Source organism: Leptonychotes weddellii, chromosome 2, assembly GCF_054177405.1.
Source record: "Leptonychotes weddellii isolate Sample4059 chromosome 2, ASM5417740v2, whole genome shotgun sequence".
Lineage (NCBI taxonomy): Eukaryota > Metazoa > Chordata > Mammalia > Carnivora > Phocidae > Leptonychotes > Leptonychotes weddellii.
Window position 1 is genome coordinate 22,848,361 of NC_138370.1, and position 18,082 is coordinate 22,866,442.

The following is an 18,082-nucleotide window of genomic DNA, read 5'->3' on the forward strand; positions in this document are numbered from 1 at the left end:
ATCCCGGGACTCCAGGATCATGACCTGAGCCGAAGGCAGTCGCTTAACCAACTGAGCCACCCAGGCGCCCGCATATGAAGCCATTTCAAATGAAATGATAAAATTATAAATGTCATTATTAAACCAATTGTTTTTGTCCCAGGCAAGGCTATAAAAAGGGTCCAAATAGTTCACCCCTTTGAAGCAGATTCTAAGTGAGGGTAAATCTCTTAGTTGATGCCCACTCCATGACAAATAAAAAAAAATAGGGTGGATCCAGATCTCCCCAGACACTTGGGAAAAAATAGAAGAATGAGAAATATCATAAGACTGCAACAGGGGTTATGTGATATTATTTTGGTTGTAGAATATAAAGAGGGCAAAATAACCCTTTTTTTTTTTTTACCTGTGAGTCTTTTTTTTTTTTTTAAGATTTTATTTATTTATTTGACAGAGAGAGAGGGAACACAAGCAGGGGGAGTGGGAGAGGGAGAGGCAGGCTTCCCGCCGAGCAGGTTGCCCAACGTGGGGCTTGATCCCAGGACGCTGGGATCATGACCTGAGCCGAAGGCAGACGCTTAACGACTGAGCCACCCAGGCGCCCTGCAAAATAACCCTTTGAATGATTTTTCTATAAGATAGATAGATGTAAAAAAAAAAAAAACAACAACAACAACATGAGATTTACTGTCTTCATGAATTTTAAGCGCAGTATAGTATTGTTAGCTATATGCACATGGTTGTACAGCAACTGCTAGAGCTTTTTCATCTTGCATAACTGAAACTCTATACCCACTCAGTAGCAACTCCTCGTTTCCCCCTCTTTTCTAGCCACTGGCAGTCACCATTCTGCTGTCTCTATGAATTTGACTACTTTAGAACCTCATATAAGTGGAATCATGCAGGGGTGCCTGGTGGCTCAGTCAGTTAAGCGTCTGCCTTCAGGTCAGGTCACGATCCCAGGGTCCTGGGATCAGAGTCCCACATTAGGCTCCCCGCTCAGCAAGGAGCCTGCTTCTCCCTCTGCCTCTCCCCCTGCTAGTGTGCTCTCTCTCTCTCTCTCAGTCTTTCTCTCAAATAAGTAAAATCTTAAAACAAAAAAAAAAAGTGGAATCATGCAGTATTTGTCCATGACTGGTTGATAAGCTGTATATTTATTGTTCAGTGATAACCAGCATTCATTCCCACCACCTCTATTACAGGGGTCTTGAAACTCTATTTTCCAGATCCTCTTGCCTCCAGGGTCCTGTGTTTAATCTATATTTTGCTAATAAAATACACTCACCATGCTTTGGGAAACCTGAGGAGAGCGAAAGATGTTCTTCCTCTGCCAACAGTGGTATGCAGGCTTAAGCAGATGTGAGTTTTCTCAAGGGTTGACAAGACTGCATTCCACTGCTTTTAAGCAGATGCAAGGAATTTGTGACTTTGGCAGTGGTTTCCTGACTTGTGGGTGTTATTGGAAACTTTCTGACCTCTGGATTAAGGTATGTGATGACCTGAGCCGAAGACAGACGTTCAACCAACTGAGCCACCCAGGTGCCCTTTTCTGGTTCTTACTAAAAAAAAAAAAAAAAAAAAAATCAACTTTAGGGGCCAAGACAATTCAAAGGGGAAAGAGTAGTCTTTTTAGCAAAGGTGCTGGGACAACTGGATAAACACATGCAAAGGAATGAAATTGGACCCCTACCTCACTCTATCTTCAAAAGTTAAATCAAAATATATCATAGACCTAAATGTTAGAGCTAAACTGTAAAAGTTTAAGATTTACATAAGTGTAAATCTTCATGACCTTGGACTAGGCAATGGTTTCATAGATATGACAAGCAACAAACAACCAAGGGAAAAATACAAATTGTGCTCATCAAAATTAAAAGCTTTTGTGCTTCAAAGGACACCATCAAGAAAGTGAAACTACAACCCACAGAATGGAAGAAAATATTTGCAAATTATATATCTGATAAGGATCAAGTATCCAAAATATTTAAATAACTCTTAACAACTCAACAGCAGAAAGACCCAAATAACCCAATTTTAAAATGGGCAAAAGCATCTGAATAGACATTTCTCTAAAAAAAAGATACAAATGCTAACAATCATATGAAAAGGTGGTCAACACTTAGTCATTAGGGAAATGCAAATCAAACCCACAATGAGAGGGGTGCCTGGGTGGCTTGGAGTTGGTTGAGCGTCCAGCTCTTGGTTTTGGTTCAAGTCATGATCTCATGGGTCGTGGGTTGGAGCCCCACATCGGGCTCCCTGCTCAACGGGGAGTCTGCTTGAAGATTCTCTCCCTCTGACCCACCTCCCACTCTCTCTCTCAAATAAATAAATAAAATCTTTAAAAAAAAAATGAGATACTATTTCAAACCCACTAGAATGGCTAGAATGAAAAAGGCAGAAATAACAAGTGTTGACAAGGATGTGGAGAAACTGGAATCCTCATACATTGGAGTGAGAATGTAAAATGTACAGCTGATGTGGAAAACAGTTTGACAGTTACTCAAAAAGTTAAACATAGTTACCATATGACCCAGCAATTCTGCTCATACATATATACCTAAGAGAATTGAAAACTTAGATCTACACAAAAAATTGCACACAAATGTTCATAATAGCATTATTTATAATAGCCAAAGAGTGAAGTACCTGTTTTTTTTTTGTGAGAAGTCTGTTCAATTTCTTCCACATTTTTATTGTTTTGGAAATAGGTGTAGTTGACAAGGTTCACATAAAATATAACTACTAACCCTCCACCTCTCAGTGCTGAACCCTGGGATTACAGGGAGCCAAGTTTCCTGCACCATCTGCTATGTTAAAACATGTAGAGAAGAACCTGTTGGAAGTGACATGAATCTACAGTCTAATACTTGGCATTTTAATCAGGATTGTTACTAGTGATTGCTTTATTCTTTTATAGCAATTGGTCACTGTAATGCTCATAATCTGTTGGTCTCCATAGTGCTTGTATGAATACGGTGGTCAAATCTGTTCTTTCACACCTACTGAACCTGCTTCACCATCAACCTGCTTCTCATTGTTTTATCCCTTCCTCTTCGCCCAGGCTCGGCAGGCTGGCTGCCAGAGCAGCTCAGGTGACCTGAGAGAGAGTTCATTGATGCAAGAGATCAGTCAAGTGAGTAGCATCCTTTGGGCAGAGATAGAACTTGGCTCACTTGGTACTTTTCTGGTTTGAAATATCTACGAATGTATGCTAGGACAAACTCCTCAAAACTCTCCATCTGGGCCTCCTTTTCCATGTTCTCATGGAATTGATGAATCAAGGATTGATGAATTAATTGTGTGGACGTTTGTCAGTGAAGTCTCCCTATGGTTTGCTTTATAAAAACTACATGGACAGAAAAAAAAAAAAAACTACATGGATAGAAAAAAAACAAGATTGGATAGTCTCCTTTGGAGAAGTTTAACAATTGGGATGGATTGCTAAATCGGAGTTACCCATTGAGAGCCACTTGCTGCCTATTGGTCATGGCAGCTACCAACAGATTTGTAAGGAGGCCAACATAGGTGAGTGGTGCCTGTGCACCAGGGGGTGCCCTGTGAGCCTACCTTACCCAAAATAATAGATTGAAAGGTGGACTGAAGTTTTCATGGAACACTTCCTAGGCAATGCCATTTCAATAGACAAATGATGGCATCTACAGTTCCTGAGTCCTCTTAGGAAGGCAGATTTTGTAGCTTTGTGTTAAATTTTTTCTAATTAAGTTTTGCCAGCATTCTGAGCTTTTCGGTTATCATGGCTTATCCCGTTTTTAGGGCTCTCTGAATCAACAGAATCTCACACAATGATATTTTCCAACAACTGGATGAGGACTCATGGGGGTGTCTGTAAAGGCTCCTACCAAATTCTTCAGAGTAATTTGGCTGATAAAAGATAGGATGCCAAAGGGTGCCTGGGTGTCTCAGTTGGTTAAGCATTGGACTCTTGATTTCGGCTCAGGTCATGACATAGAGCCCCTCCCATCGGGCTTAGCGCTGGGTGTGGAGCCCGCTTAAGATTCTCTCTCTCCCTCTCCCTCTGCCCCTCCCCCACCACGCATGGTGCATGCGCACGTGCACTCTCTCCCTCAAAAAAAAAATGAGAGAGGTGAATAAGCAGGTGCTATCCATCATGTGTCAAAGGGAATGTGTCAATGGGCAGGGTCTGGGGAGTGACAATCAGTAACTGAAGGAAAGGGAAACTAAAGTTGGCAATTGTTGAGGAAGCAGTGGGGGCAGGAGTCAGGAACTCAAAAATTAAGTCCTAACAAAGGAAATGAGGATTGAAAGAAGATACATTCTCTGTTCTCTGCTCTTGGATCCGGGATCTTCTCTGTGCAGACAGATGGCTCCTGGGTCTACATCTCTGGCTGTGACTTTTTTCCTTAGATTAATTCTTTCAAATCACATGTTCTTTATACTGTCCAGTATAAATGGAACACTTTTATAGGATGCAAATAGAAAGGGAAGGAAGTACATGTCCTGGTTTTAACCAGAGGAGCAGAAATTACCCCTGGCCATCAACGGGGAGATAGATTTAGAGACCAAATTGCACTTTGTTTGACTTTATTAACCAACTTTTTATTTTTTTAAATTTTTTTTATAAAGGGAGGGGGCTAGGAGCAGAGGCAAAGGAAGAGAATCTTAAGCAGGCTCCATGCCCAGTGTGGAGCCCGACACAGGGCTCTCAGTCTCACAACTCTGAAAACATGACCCGAGCCCAAATCAAGAGTTGGACACTTAACCAACTGAGCCATCCAGGCAGCACCCAACTACTTTTAAAATTGAGCATTCTATCATAAGCCTTTTCCTAACCATTAAAAGCATTCATGTAAGAAAATCACAGAAGTGTAATATACATACAGAAACTTGTACATAAGTTAATCATATAATCATCACAGCATTATTCATCATTAAAAAACGGTCAGCATTAGGAGAATTAACACCTAAGTGTACAGTTTGAAGGATTTTCATAAACAGAACACATACAGCCACGTGGCTAGCTTCTCAGAAGTGCCTCTATACAAGTACTCATTTTTTTTTTAAAAGATCTTATTTATTAGAGAGAGAGAGAGAGCATGAGTGGGAGGGGGGCAGAGGGAGAAGCAGACTCCTCGCTAAGTGTTGAGCCCAAGGCGAGGCTCGATCCCAGGACCCTGAGCTCATGACCTGAGCCAAAGTCAGACGCTTAACTGACTGAGCCACGCAGGTGCCCCCAAGCATTGATTTTTAATAGCTCTATCACAGTCCATTGTAATTTGCTTAATCATTCTCCTAATGCTGACCATTTTTTTATGATCAGTAATGCTGTGATGATTGTTATCTTTCCTCCCATAACACCACCACCGCCATCCCACTTGCCCTTCTGGATTGGATTTTAAGGATGGTCCTTCCAGTGACTTGCTTGTAATAGTCTTAGAGTACTTTACCACTCCCTTGGCTATTGGCTGTTTCCCCTTGACTATCGCCAACCCTGGAAAGCCCCGTTTGTCCACATTGTCTCCTCTGGGCTATTGAGTGTGGAGAGAGAAAGTCCAGAATCAGGCCAGTTAAGGCCACTACAGATTCATACCACCTATTCAAGGCCCTCACTGCTTGCTGTGGTATGTTCTGTGTGTGAAGATTGAGCTGTTTGTTTCCCTTCATGTCAGGGAGTGATATTGACATAACTTTCTAAGTGATCCATCACTTCTTAGTATTATCTTTGTCAACTTTTAAAGATTAGAAGCCCACTTGCAATTTTATATTTTGGAAAGAATGCAGATGGCTGGTTTTGGAAGATTCGATGCTCATACCATGCTTCCTGCAGTGGGATAGATGGGGTAAGCGGATGATTTTAAGTGGGACACAAAGAAACATTTTGTACGTGTTTCTTTTAGTGAGTGTGATAGTGAAATATAGTTAATCCACTAAACTCAATTTTAAGCAATGCCATTGCTTAGAGGGTAAGTTTTAAAAGTAAGCTGAACTAAAGTTAATTTAAAGAAAACCTCTAATTATGGGGCGCCTGGGTGGCTCAGTGGGTTGAGCTTCTGCCTCCGGCTCAGGTCATGATCCCAGGGTCATGGGATCGAGCCCCGCATCGGGCTCCCTGCTCGGCGGGAGTCTGCTTCTCCCCCTCCCACTCCTCCTGCTTGTGTTCTCTCTCTCTCTGTCAAATAAATAAATAAAATCTTTAAAAACAGAGAGAGAGAGAAACTGTAATTATGTGACCAGCTGGGAGGCCGGCAGAGGCACTGTGACACAACCATGAGATGACACGGCTTCGCTGCCACTCAGCGGTCTTCACAGCTTTCTCTTGGGGCCCTCACAGAGGAAGAAACAGAGTTATTTAGGCTATGCCAAGAAAAGGGAACCAGACCCTCAACGTCGTACTAAAATAGGGCGTACTTCTTGTTTTTGGCCTCTTTGTGTGACATATCTCATGGATCGGTTTTGTGCTTAACTATTATGTAAGTGGTTATCACAGGTCAGCCAGATTTTCAGTTTGTTGACATATTTGGAGATAATAGCAGCTTTTCCATTTTGAGACCAAAATTTTCAGATTACCTGTAGATGAGGATGAGTCTCTAGTTCATGCAGCAAACCAATACAATAATTTGATTTAGAGGGTTTTTTTTTTTAAGATTTTATTTATTTGACAGAGAGAGACACAGCAAGAGAGGGAACACAAGCAGGGGGAGTGGGAGTGGGAGAGGGAGAAGCAAGCTTCCTACCGAGCAGGGAGCCTGATGCGGGGCTTGATCCCAGGACCCCGGGATTATGACCTGAGCTGAAGGCAGACACTTAATGACTGAGCCACCCAGGCGCCCCTAGAGGTTTTTTTTAAGTCATCTCTACACCCAACGTGGGGCTAGAACTCACGACCCCAGGATCAAGAGTTACATGCTCTCCTGAGTGAGCCAGCCACACGCCCCGGTTTAGGTTTTTGTTTTTTTTGTTTTTGTCTTGCTAAACTCACAGTCCAGGATCCCAAGTGGACATGTTGGAGACTCAGTGTTTGGATGTCCATGTGTTTACCATTTGCCATTTGCTTGGCAGTACCTTATGCTTTTACCTATCACCTTACTTTGCTTCCGCCTAAACTATAAGTCCTAAGGGAAGAAACCATGTCTTTGTCTTTGTCTTTTTTTTTTTTGAATCTTCAATACGAGTATAATAGTTTGTGAAAGTAGATACACAAATTTCTATGGCAGACATCAGATATATACATCCAATACTTGAAAAAAAAAACTTCTAGTATGGAAAAGTTCAAGCATAGCCATCATCAACACACCATCTGGCATTTTCTAAACTCTGTTTCATGGATGTATAAGATGAAGGCTGGGGAAAGATATCAGTTAAATGTGTGCTTTCTCTTTCCTAACAGAAAAAGCAAAATACAATACACGAGGGGGAAGACACTGTTGTAAGAATTACACAGCAGCCAGAGAGAGGAGAGGCTCCTGGCCTCCACGGCCAGCATTATATAAGCAATGATGAGCTGGGTGTGGGCCCAGGTGAGGGTCCTATAGAGCAGTTGCATCGGCCAGGATCTGACAAACAAGCGGGCAAAGGTATGAATCAGGTAATCAGCCTCCACCATCAGAGCCCAGCAGAGGAAACCGAACACCTGTCCTGGATGGAGTCCATGCCACCAGGCCGAGAAGGCGAACGTCTGCAGCAGGGGCCAGGCCCTGCCGTGCTGGAATACAAGGCGTCTGAGCCACTGTGCTGTGCTTTGGTTCCATTTTCTCGTGAACAGGGAAATCCTGTGGGTTGTTTCCAGGGTCCAGATGTCCGCATCAGGAATGTATCCCTCCTCACCAGGGCTCTGACCAAACCCCGGCCCAAAGCCCGCAGCATGGAGGAGGGCGTCATCCAGGATCCAGCAGGAGTAGTAGGTGAGTTTGAAGAGCCCGGCTGTGGACCACATGACATGGATGCACTGGAGTTGCCCGCAGTCAGTCAGACCTGCTCCTGCACTCACCACCTTCCCCAAGACCACCTTTAGGCACTCGAGGCCCAGGATCTGCAGACCCCTCCAGCTCAGAGCCCAGACAGAGTGCCTGGGACACAAATTGCTGGACCTTTGAACACGAGCCTGAAATTTCTGGAAGGAACATAGGGGGCCTCCTAGGAGAGCAGGGAAAAAGAGCAAGTAGCTGAAATAGGGCAGTGTCTTACACAGATGCTCAGACAACGAGCTTCTTTCCCTGATGCCTCTTGATGCTGCCTTCACTTTTCCCTCACAAATGTCCAGAGAGAGGGATGTGACCCTCTGGGTCAAGAGCATGAGGGAAGAAAGAGTGATGCAGAACCTGAAAGAGATTTATTTAAAATGTGAAAATGCTCCATATTTATTTCATCCCATCCCAGTCCCTCACACATGACCCCACAGCGAACAGCCACTCTGAACAATGGAGACCGATGTCCTGCCCTGCTGTGCCCCCACAAAGACTCTTGGATTAATTCACACCACAGGCTACTCTGGGCAGGATCAAAAGGTAAATGGGGAAATGAATCCTTAGGCAACTAAAAGAATGTCAAGGAATATTGTGGGGGAAATATTGTTAGGATATTTCTAAGAACAGCTTCTATAGATGAGAATCAGGGACCTGGGAGAAATTTGCCATGGAAGGAACAAAAATTTAGTACTGTAGAGACTATAGGAAGGCGAAGATTTTAAATATGAACCAGTCCCTGTCAGTAAGATTCTGTAGGCTTTGGGATCTGTGCTCAGGAACGGTGAGTCAAGCTTGGGGTTCAGGGTGTGCACTGAGTCATTAGCAATTTGAGGTGTGTTCTTAACCAATCACCTGAACTGCTCCTGCCTCAGTGTCACAAGGTAGAAGAGATCCTGCTGGCAAGATTATTATGGAGAAGATTAATGAAAATTATATGTTCTCTACAATCAGGAACGCTGTCCTATGGAGAGAAAATGGCAGTGTTTCCCACATGGCCACAGTTTCTATCTGTGAGTCTGAGGATTTAAGGACAACTGACCTCCTCACCTGACTTAACCAAACAGTAAGCAAAGTAGCCTCCAAATACCACCAACCCCTGTTCGTACACCTGCTATTGTGGCCTGAATGTGTTTCCTCCCAATTTCATACATTGAAGCCCTAACCCCCAGTACCTCAGAATGTGACTGTATTTGGAGATAGGGTGATTAAGTTAAAATGAGGTCACTGGGGTGAACCCTAATCCAGTATGACTGTCGTCCTTATAAGAAGAGGAGATTAGGACACAGACACACACATAGGGAAGACCAGGTGAGGACACAGGGAAAGACAACCATCTACAAGCCAAGGAGAGAGGCCTCGGAAGAAGCTGAACCTGCCAACACCTTGATCTTAAACTTCCAGCCTCCAGAGGAAGTAAATATCTGTTGTGTGAGCCACCTCATCTTTGGTACTTTGTTATGACAGAGCAAACTACTACATCTTCCCATTTCAGCTCTGGCTCAGCCTTCTTCCCATTGACCAGATCCTGTTCAGCTTGCTCCTTCAGCCCCTATCAAGTCCCAGCTTCTTAATGAAATCCTAATTCACCACACCCCAGTCAGTACTTCCCGCCCCCTACCGCCTGCCATCTTGCCTCTTCTTCCAAGAAGCAAACCCTAAAGCCTTTGGTGAACACAGTAAGGATAAAGAAAAGGATTCTGGGTGTGGCAGGGATGGCAGAATGAGTGATCCAATGGCAAACTAGAATCAGAGAGGGGACCCGCCTCGACAGGTCACAGCCCCTGTTCTCTGAGTGACCACAGACCCACACCAATTGTGGTAACAGAGGAAGCCAGGGACCACAGGCCTCAAGATTGCAGAGATACCTGTTCTCCCCTAATCTGGGTGATCTCACTGACTCATGAAAACACTTCTCTAGACTGTAATTAGTGCCTGATTCTGTTTCCTAGACTGGGTAACTACCCTTCTTCTGGAAGGAGGAAACAGCTGAGTCTCAGTGAAAGCAAAACCCTTGCGTAGCAGCTTCCATAGGAAGGCAGAGAAGGTTTACAGTGGATTTTTACCTTCCCGGTCCTGCTGAAGGGGAGGAGAGGATACTGGCTGTGTGTCTAAACCACCCACTCTGAGTTGAGCAAACTGTGCTTAGTCACTTCTAGGCAGACCTCATCTGTGGGCCCTGAGGCTCCTGGTTCAATGCCCTTTTCAAGCACAGTGATAAATACAGCAAAGTGCCAGGCACTGTGTGACATGGGCAACACATGGTAGTTATTTATAGTCATATAATTACATTTATATTAATTATCTCAAACTTAAGAGTCTTATAAGACTGGTATTCTTATACACACACATATACATATACACATACCCACACACTGGTTTGTTTTTTTTTTAGGAAAAAAAACTGAGGCTGAGAGGTTAAATGACATGCTTAAGGTCACACTGCTCCAATGTGCAAGAATTCGGATTCAAACTCACTTCCACCATGGTGCAAGCAAAGCCTTGGCTGGTTTAGTACAGCCAAGTGAATAGGTAGCTTTACCTCGTGGAAGCACGTTCTTGCAGATAGTATTCCGTATAGTGCAGCCCCAGGTGACACAGAGTCTGCCAGCTCATCTGAAAGAAGAAAGCCCACCTGTGGACATCCCGTGGGCCAAGCCAGGAAATCAGAACCGCGGCCCACAGAGCGGGGATGAGGACAAGGACAGCGAAGGAACCCATGGCGGCCAAGGCCAGGGCCCCCCCTCCAGCCAGGAGAAAGAGATACCTAAAAGAGAAAGGACAAGTGTGAGACTGAATTGGTGTGACAAAGGAGTCACTTCAGATGTCATTCTGGATAACCCAATGGAGGTAAACCCCATGTACCACCTGAAGAAGCCATACCGTAATCACCCCAAAGTCTTCCTTTTGTTTTTCTGAAGGAAAGAACCGAGGGAGAAAAAGCCAGAGTCCATTTGAAAACGACTATCTCAGGAAACAACTTTTAAAGATTTTATTTATTTATTTGAGAGAGAGAGAATGAGAGGGAGGAGGGTCAGAGGGAGCAGGGAGCCCGATGCGGGACTCGATCCCGACACTCCAGGATCATGACCTGAGCCGAAGGCAGTCGCTTAACCAACTGAGCCACCCAGGCGCCCAGGAAACAACTTTTAAAAAAAGATCTTATTTATTTATTTGACACAGAGAGAGAGAGCATGAGTAGGGGAGAGGAGCAAGGGCAGAGGGAGAAACAGACTCCTCGCTGAGCAGGGAGCCCGATGCTGGGCTCGATCCCAGGACCCCGGGATCACCACCTGAGCCGAAAGCAGACACTTGACCGACTGAGCCACCCAGGGGCCCCTCAGGAGATGAATTTTGATTCCTACCTTAGTGATCCTGGGAACCTCTCTTTGATGTCCATCACTCAAGTGGGAACAACACCTCTGACAATCCTGTGGGTGATAGCTCCAGAGGTTTCCTGGTGGGGACATCTTAAAAATCTAGTGGCTTGCTGCCTGAATGAAAAGTGTTGTAAACCTAGTGTCAAGGATCTAGGAGAGCTCTCTAGACATCGCCTCATCGAGATGAGCCTCTTTCCTTTTCGCTGGGTTGCACTGCCCTGAACCATTCCAGAGACAGTGGGAAAGGGGATTCCGTCTCTCTCTCTAAGTGTTTGAAAACTCAATTAGAAAATCTTTATATGTGCTCTTAATCCTCTCGACTGCACTTTGAGATCTTAGGAGTTGGTGGTTTTTTTCATGTTGTTAAATACCCACATCAGTGGTTTGTGGAAACTACCTCTCTTGGAAGCTGTCAGATGCCCTGAGGATGTGCAGAGACCTGGGAAATTTCACATGACAAGGACTCAGTTCTTCTTTCCACTTGAACTCATGACCCCATGATCCAGAGTCACATGCTCTGGAGTCAGCCGGATGCCCCTGTTTGTTTTAATTGGTGCCAAATTAATAAATCTGAATGGAGAGGTGTGAAAATAGGTACTGACTCCTCAGATAGGAAAATAGAGTCAAAGCGGCCTGTGTTTTCTTGACCATCAGAGGGGACATATCCTGGCCCTGTGGCACAGTGACATCCACATATGGGTGAGAGAGTCTTTCTGGGGAGCAACTGGTAGGTGCCCCAGTGTGAGAAACTCTATCACACAAGGCCTGGGCCATTCCTGTGCTTCTCTTTGACCTAACCCACCCCAATTAACACTGTGGCCCAAGACTTTACCTCCTTGCTGTGGAAAAATGAGGGGAACACGGATTCCTTACACAGTGAAGCCTAAAGTGGCAACTGCCCTAAGGCTTTGTCAACATTAAAATGTCTACACATGTACAACACAGGATACTTGATATACGGAGTGCTTATTTTATTCTAGGCATTGTGCTAATAATCCCTGTATAAGAAATACCTTTATGTAATCCTTAAAATAACCCCATGAGATAGGCATTATTATTTCCATTTCATGGATTAACTTGGAGAGAACCTATTCACATACACAAGGACAACTCAGGAAGGGAGGGACCCAGGACCCACCAGGCTGTCTCCAAAGCCAACAATCTTACCCCGATGGGAATTAACCTTTGTTTTTGCACTTGTTTTGCTTTATTATTTGTGATTCTTTCTCAATAGGAAACTTTTTTACAACGCCCCCCCTCCCCCCACTGCCCCTATCTCCTAAATGAAGGTAAGGGCCATCAACCAGTTGTGAACGTGTAATAACATACCACAGTTCAGTCAAACTCAGAAATTCTAACTGATAATTAGATACAGCTGGATTTTACTTAAAAATCCTCAGTGTATAAAAATCTTAATTTCTAAAATAAGTGAACTATTAGGAGGTAGCGCTCTGGCAACGGATTTTCATTTTACAAAAGGATATTCCACAAACTTCTTTAAAAACAGGGACTATTTCAAGGGGTCTGGGTGTCTCACTTGGTTAAGCGTTCGACTCTTGGTTTCGGCTCAGGTCTGATCTCAGGGTTTTGAGATCAAGCCCCGTGTCAGGCTCCGAGCTCAGCACGGAGTCTGCTTGTTTTTCTCTCTCCTTCTCCCTCTGCACCTCCCCCCTGCTCTCTCTCTCTCTCTCTCTCAAATAAATAAAAAAGATTTTTTTAAAGATTTTATTTATTTATTTGACAGAGAGAGACACAGCAAGAGATGGAACACAAGCAGGGGGAGAGGGAGAGGGAGAAGCAGGCTTCCCCCTGAGCAGGGAGCCCAATGCAGGGCTCGATCCCAGGACCCTGGGATCATGACCTGAGCCGAAGGCAGATGCCTAACGACTGAGCCACCCAGGCAACTCAATAAAATAAATCTTTAAAACAAAAAACAAGGACTGTCTCTCGTGTATAGAATCTACTAGCTAGATCTAAAATCATTTCAATCAAGTTGTCAAATCTCTAGTGACAATATTTTATACCCTAGATTGAGACATAGCTAATCTAACATAATTTGTTTTGACTTAATTCCATTTCTCTGAGAAACCATACAAGGCATTTAAAAAATCAGTTATATATTTAACAAAATTTAATTTTATTGAAAATGATAAAATTCCATGAAATTAAGACTGTTCAAGAACATGTAGGACATATGGTGGGGATACAGATATATCTGATTGGGGAATTCCTGTACCATCTCAACAGCTATCTCTCCCCAGAGTTTATTTTTATCCTTTTCCCATTTAATGGGAAACTTTGAGTCAATGGAGTCATGATGTCAATTTCCAGTCTCATTTCACTCTATTAGAGATACTCATGACCAGGGCGCCTGGGTGGCTCAGTCGTTAAGCGTCTGCCTTCAGCTCAGGTCACGATCCCAGGGTCCTGGGATCGAGTCCCACATCGGGTTCCCTGCTCGGCAAGAAGCCTGCTTCTCCCTCTCCCATTCCCCCTGCTTGTGTTCCTGCTCTCGCTGTCTCTCTCTCTGTCAAATAAATAAAATCTTTAAAAAAAAAAAAAAAAGATACTCATGACCAAACAATAATCAGTGGTAGTGATAATCACTTAAAAACAACCGTATAATTAATTATTTAATCTTCATGTCTACAGGCCGATCCATGCTTTTTGACCTACTATGGTATTCATAGACGTAAGAGCAAAATGAGCCCTTAAACCTACCTGGCATGGGTGGAAAATGAATCCATGACGCAGAGATAATTAAACAGAAGTGCAAAAGGAAAAGCAGCCCCTTGATAAAGTGATACAGGATGGAGGAAGAACCCCTGAAGCCAATCCATTGTGAACTGGAACAAAGACACTGTTCTTTCTAGAGTCCTTAACTGGTGCCTTCCTGTAAGAGATGCTTCAACCGGGCTCTCTTTGAACTTTTTATATGGTTCAGGAAGGCCTGGGTGAGTAAAGAGCAAACAAAAGCACCAGCCAGAAGCTGCATAAAAGTTGGCTTTCTGATAAAGGGAACTGCGCTATAGAAACCAAAACACATTCTGGTGTTCTATTAAGAATGTACGGAAAACATTGCTTTCAGAAGTTCTCATTTCGTTTAGTTTACATACTGCATTATTTGCCTTTCCAGTCATCTGACTGTCATATTTTCTTTACTAAGTTAATGAAAAATCTCATTTTCCAGTTGTGGACAGATAACCAGCCAGCTGGGGAGGGTGAGCGAGGACATGAGCATGAGAAAGGGAAGCAGGTTCTCAAAGAGCAGGAAGATTCCTTCTCCCAACCACTGCTGTCTTCCTTATGCTATTTCTTTCTCTCTTTTTTTTTTTCATAGTACCTATCACCACCTCTTCTCTATTTTTCAATTAGTTTATTGTCTGTCCCCTGCTACAATGTGAGCTCTACAAGGGAGGAACTTTGTTTTGTTTATTGCTGTATCCACCTGCACATAGAACAGTGTTGGGCGTATGCTATGTAATCAGTAAATACCTGTTAAACTTTATAAGGTTTTAAGGAAGTGAAGTGTAGAGAAGAACATTTAAGGAGAAGCTTTTCTTCGGAGTGTGGACAAGAAATACAAGAGACACTGCCTAGAAGCAAGAAAAGAACAGGTCATCTCTTGGCTGGTAGAGTCCATCTACTGAGCCCAGAGTATTACAGCGATGTACCTGACTGGCCATTTTTCATCTTTGAAGACACATGCAAGAGCAAGCAGCCTTAGATAAAGGACAGGAGAGGGCGCGTGGGTGGCTCAGTCGTTACGCATCTGCCTTCGGCTCAGGTCATGATCCCAGGGTCCTGGGATCGAGTCCCACATCGGGTTCCCTGCTCGGCAAGAAGCCTGCTTCTCCCTCTCCCATCCCCCCTGCTTGTGTTCCTGCTCTCGCTGTCTCTCTCTCTGTCAAATAAATAAATAAAATCTTTAAAAAAAAAAAGGACAGGAGAGTAGAGCCTGATACAAAAGCGTCCTAAGGACAAGGACCATCTCTTAGTGAGAGAGCTCTGCAAAGAAGAAAAAGCAGAGAGAGAATCTCTTATTAACTAGGGGACTCTGAGCTAAATCCCTTCTCTTGGAGACTGAGCTCCTTGATAAAAAAAATTAGATATAATAATGCCCGTCTCAACAGAATGGTTATGAGGATTAGATAAAGTATGGAAAGGCATGGAGCCTAAAGCTGGTTGTTAAATGTAGTTGAAAGTAAAACAGTTGGATAACAATAAAAATGGTAGCATTATTGGGCTACCATTTTATGATAGACTGGTGCCAAGCACTAGGAATATAAAGATGAATAAGACATGGCCCCTGCCTTCAAGCAGCTTTCAATCTACAAGGGAGATGGAAATGGCAATGAATACTTTCATCAAAGAATGACAGGGGCAGTATACCATGGGTATCCTGTAGTGGGTAAATAAAAAAGCAATTATCTGCAGTGCTTAAATTGGCTCTGGAAGGAGGTTTCCAAACAGATGGACAGCTTATTTCAGGCCACACAGGTGGCACAAAGATCTAGATGAACAGTAGAACAATGAATAAGCTCACACAATATTGAACATATTAAAATGTAATCACATCCCTCATTAAATTTAACTGTTAGGTACAGAGGAATTGAGTTACAGTTAATTTGTTAGGGAAAAAAGTTATGCTTTGGGGCACCTGGGTGGCTCAGTCTTAAGTGTCTGCCTTTGGCTCAGGTCATCATCCCAGGGTCCTGGGATAGAGTCCCACATCTGGCTCCTTGCTCAGCGGGGAGCCTGCCACTCCCCCTGCTTGTGTTCTCTCTGTCAAATAAATAAATAAAATCTTAAAAAATAAAAAAAACCAAAGTTATGCTTTTTGTCTTTGAATTAAATATTTTTTAATTTTTAAAAATTTAAAAATTTATTTATTTGTCAGAGAGAGAGACGGCACAAGCAGGAATTTATTAATTCCTACTTGTACTTTTTGTTTTGGAATCTGTACTTTTTTTTAAATTTTTTTTAAAGATTTTTGTTTTTTATTTTTTTTAAAGATTTTATTTTTTTATTTATTCATTTGAGAGAGCGAGAATGAGAGAGAGAGCACATGAGAGGGGGGAGGGTCAGAGGGAGAAGCAGACTCCCTGCAGAGCAGGGAGCCCGATGCGGGACTCGATCCCGGGACTCCAGGATCATGACCTGAGCCGAAGGCAGTCGCTTAACCAACTGAGCCACCCAGGCACCCTGGAATCAGTACATTTTTTAAAAAGATTTTATTAGAGTGTGTGCATGTGCGCAGTGGGGAGGGGCAGAGGGAGAGGGGGAAGCAGACTTCCCACTGAGCAGGGAGCTGCACTCTGGGGCTCTGGGGCTCAATCCCAGGACCCTGGGATGATGACCTGAGCCCAAGGCAGACACATAACCTACTGAGCCACCCAGGTGCCCCTGGAATCAGTACATTTTATTTTCAGGTCTCAAACAGTTTGTAGGTCCCTAAAAAGCTTATAGGCACTAGACACTGTACCTAATGTTGATAAAATGGTCTTTCTTATAAGCATGCTGTGATGGTTAATTATTGTATCAACTCAGGCTATACTGCTCAGTTGTTTGGTCAAACACCAATCTAGTAGTTGCTGTGAAGTTTTTTTGTTTTTGTTTTTAGATGAGATTAACATTTAAATCAATACTTAGAGTAAAACAGATTACCATCCAAAATGTGGCTGCACCTCTTCCAATCAGCTGAAGTCCCTAAGAACAAAGACTGAGGTTTCCTAAAGAAGCAGCAATTCTACCTCCAGATTGGGTCAGAGAAACCCTGAGTTTCCAGTGTGTGGATTTTGGATTTGAGACTGCAGCATCAACTCTTCCCTGAATTTCCAGCCCATGGGTCTACTTGTACAAATTGCAGGTTTTCCAGCCCCCATAATCACATAAGCCAATTCCTAAAATAAATGTGTGTGTGTGTGTGATCTCCCATGCTTGTGTTTCTCTGGAGAAGTCTAATACACATGCCCTAGAAGTCTTTCAAATTAATTTAGACAGAAATTGCTTGAAAATGAGTAAGTGCTTATATGCTTGGGGACAAAAGAATGTTCTCAATTCATCCATATCTTTATTCAATAATTCTTTTTGAGTATCAACTATGTGTCAGGTACTGTGGTCAGTATTGAGTAAAGAGTGGGGACAAATTCATGTGACTGCTTTCATGGAACTTAGTCTTTTTTTTTTTTTTAAAGATTTTATTTATTTATTTGACAGAGAGAGACACAGCAAGAGAGGGAACACAAGCAGGAGGAGTGGGAGAGCGAGAAGCAGGCTTCCTGCTGAGCAGGGAGCCCGACGGGGTCCGATCCCAGGACCCTGGGATCATGACCTGAGCCGAAGGCAGACGCTTAACGACTGAGCCACCCAGGCGCCCCTGGAACTTAGTCTTCGGGGGAGATAGTAAGATAAAAAATTACAGCTGCTGGATGGTCCCTTTTTTCTTAAGTAAACTCCAACCCCAAGATCAAGAGTCACGTACTCTATCTATCGACTGAGCCAACCAGGTACCTGAATGAGGGGTCCTCTTCTTATCCCATGGAGAAAACCAAAAATACAGCAAAAATGACCTATTTCTGATTGGGTGGTCAGAGGTTTCTCTGAGTGTGATGGTTAGTTTTTTGTATCAATTTAGCTAGGCTACGGTTCCCAGCCATTCAAACAAACAACAATCTAAGTAATGTTTTGAAGGTATTTTATAGGTGTGATTAAAGTCTATAACCAGTTGACTTTAAAGAAGGGAGATTATCCTAGATAATCTGGGTGGGGCTGATCCAA

General features: G+C 43.4%; 1 protein-coding gene and 1 long non-coding RNA gene across 3 annotated transcripts; one reads left to right on the top strand and one right to left on the bottom strand.

Moving 5' to 3' along the window:
- Nucleotides 1-19: 19 nt before the first annotated feature.
- On the top strand, nt 20-16,027 carry LOC145717810 (uncharacterized). Of its 2 annotated transcripts, XR_014141251.1 has the most exons (5): nt 20-3,115; nt 5,743-5,801; nt 7,349-8,465; nt 8,877-8,988; nt 10,318-10,491. It is a non-coding gene; the product is annotated as an uncharacterized LOC145717810 (long non-coding RNA). The 2 variants fall into 2 exon arrangements; XR_014141249.1 differs by lacking the exons at nt 20-3,115; nt 5,743-5,801 and adding an exon at nt 13,955-16,027 and having other exon boundaries at nt 8,266-8,465; nt 10,318-10,772.
- On the bottom strand, nt 7,071-14,208 carry MBOAT4 (membrane bound ghrelin O-acyltransferase MBOAT4). The gene is made up of 3 exons (XM_006746023.3): nt 14,024-14,208; nt 10,465-10,689; nt 7,071-8,279 (listed from the first exon to the last, which is right to left on the bottom strand). Exons 1-3 carry the CDS (start codon nt 14,140-14,142, stop codon nt 7,316-7,318), a joined length of 1,308 nt encoding a protein of 435 aa, XP_006746086.1. The 5' UTR covers nt 14,143-14,208; the 3' UTR covers nt 7,071-7,315.
- Nucleotides 16,028-18,082: the final 2,055 nt, after the last annotated feature.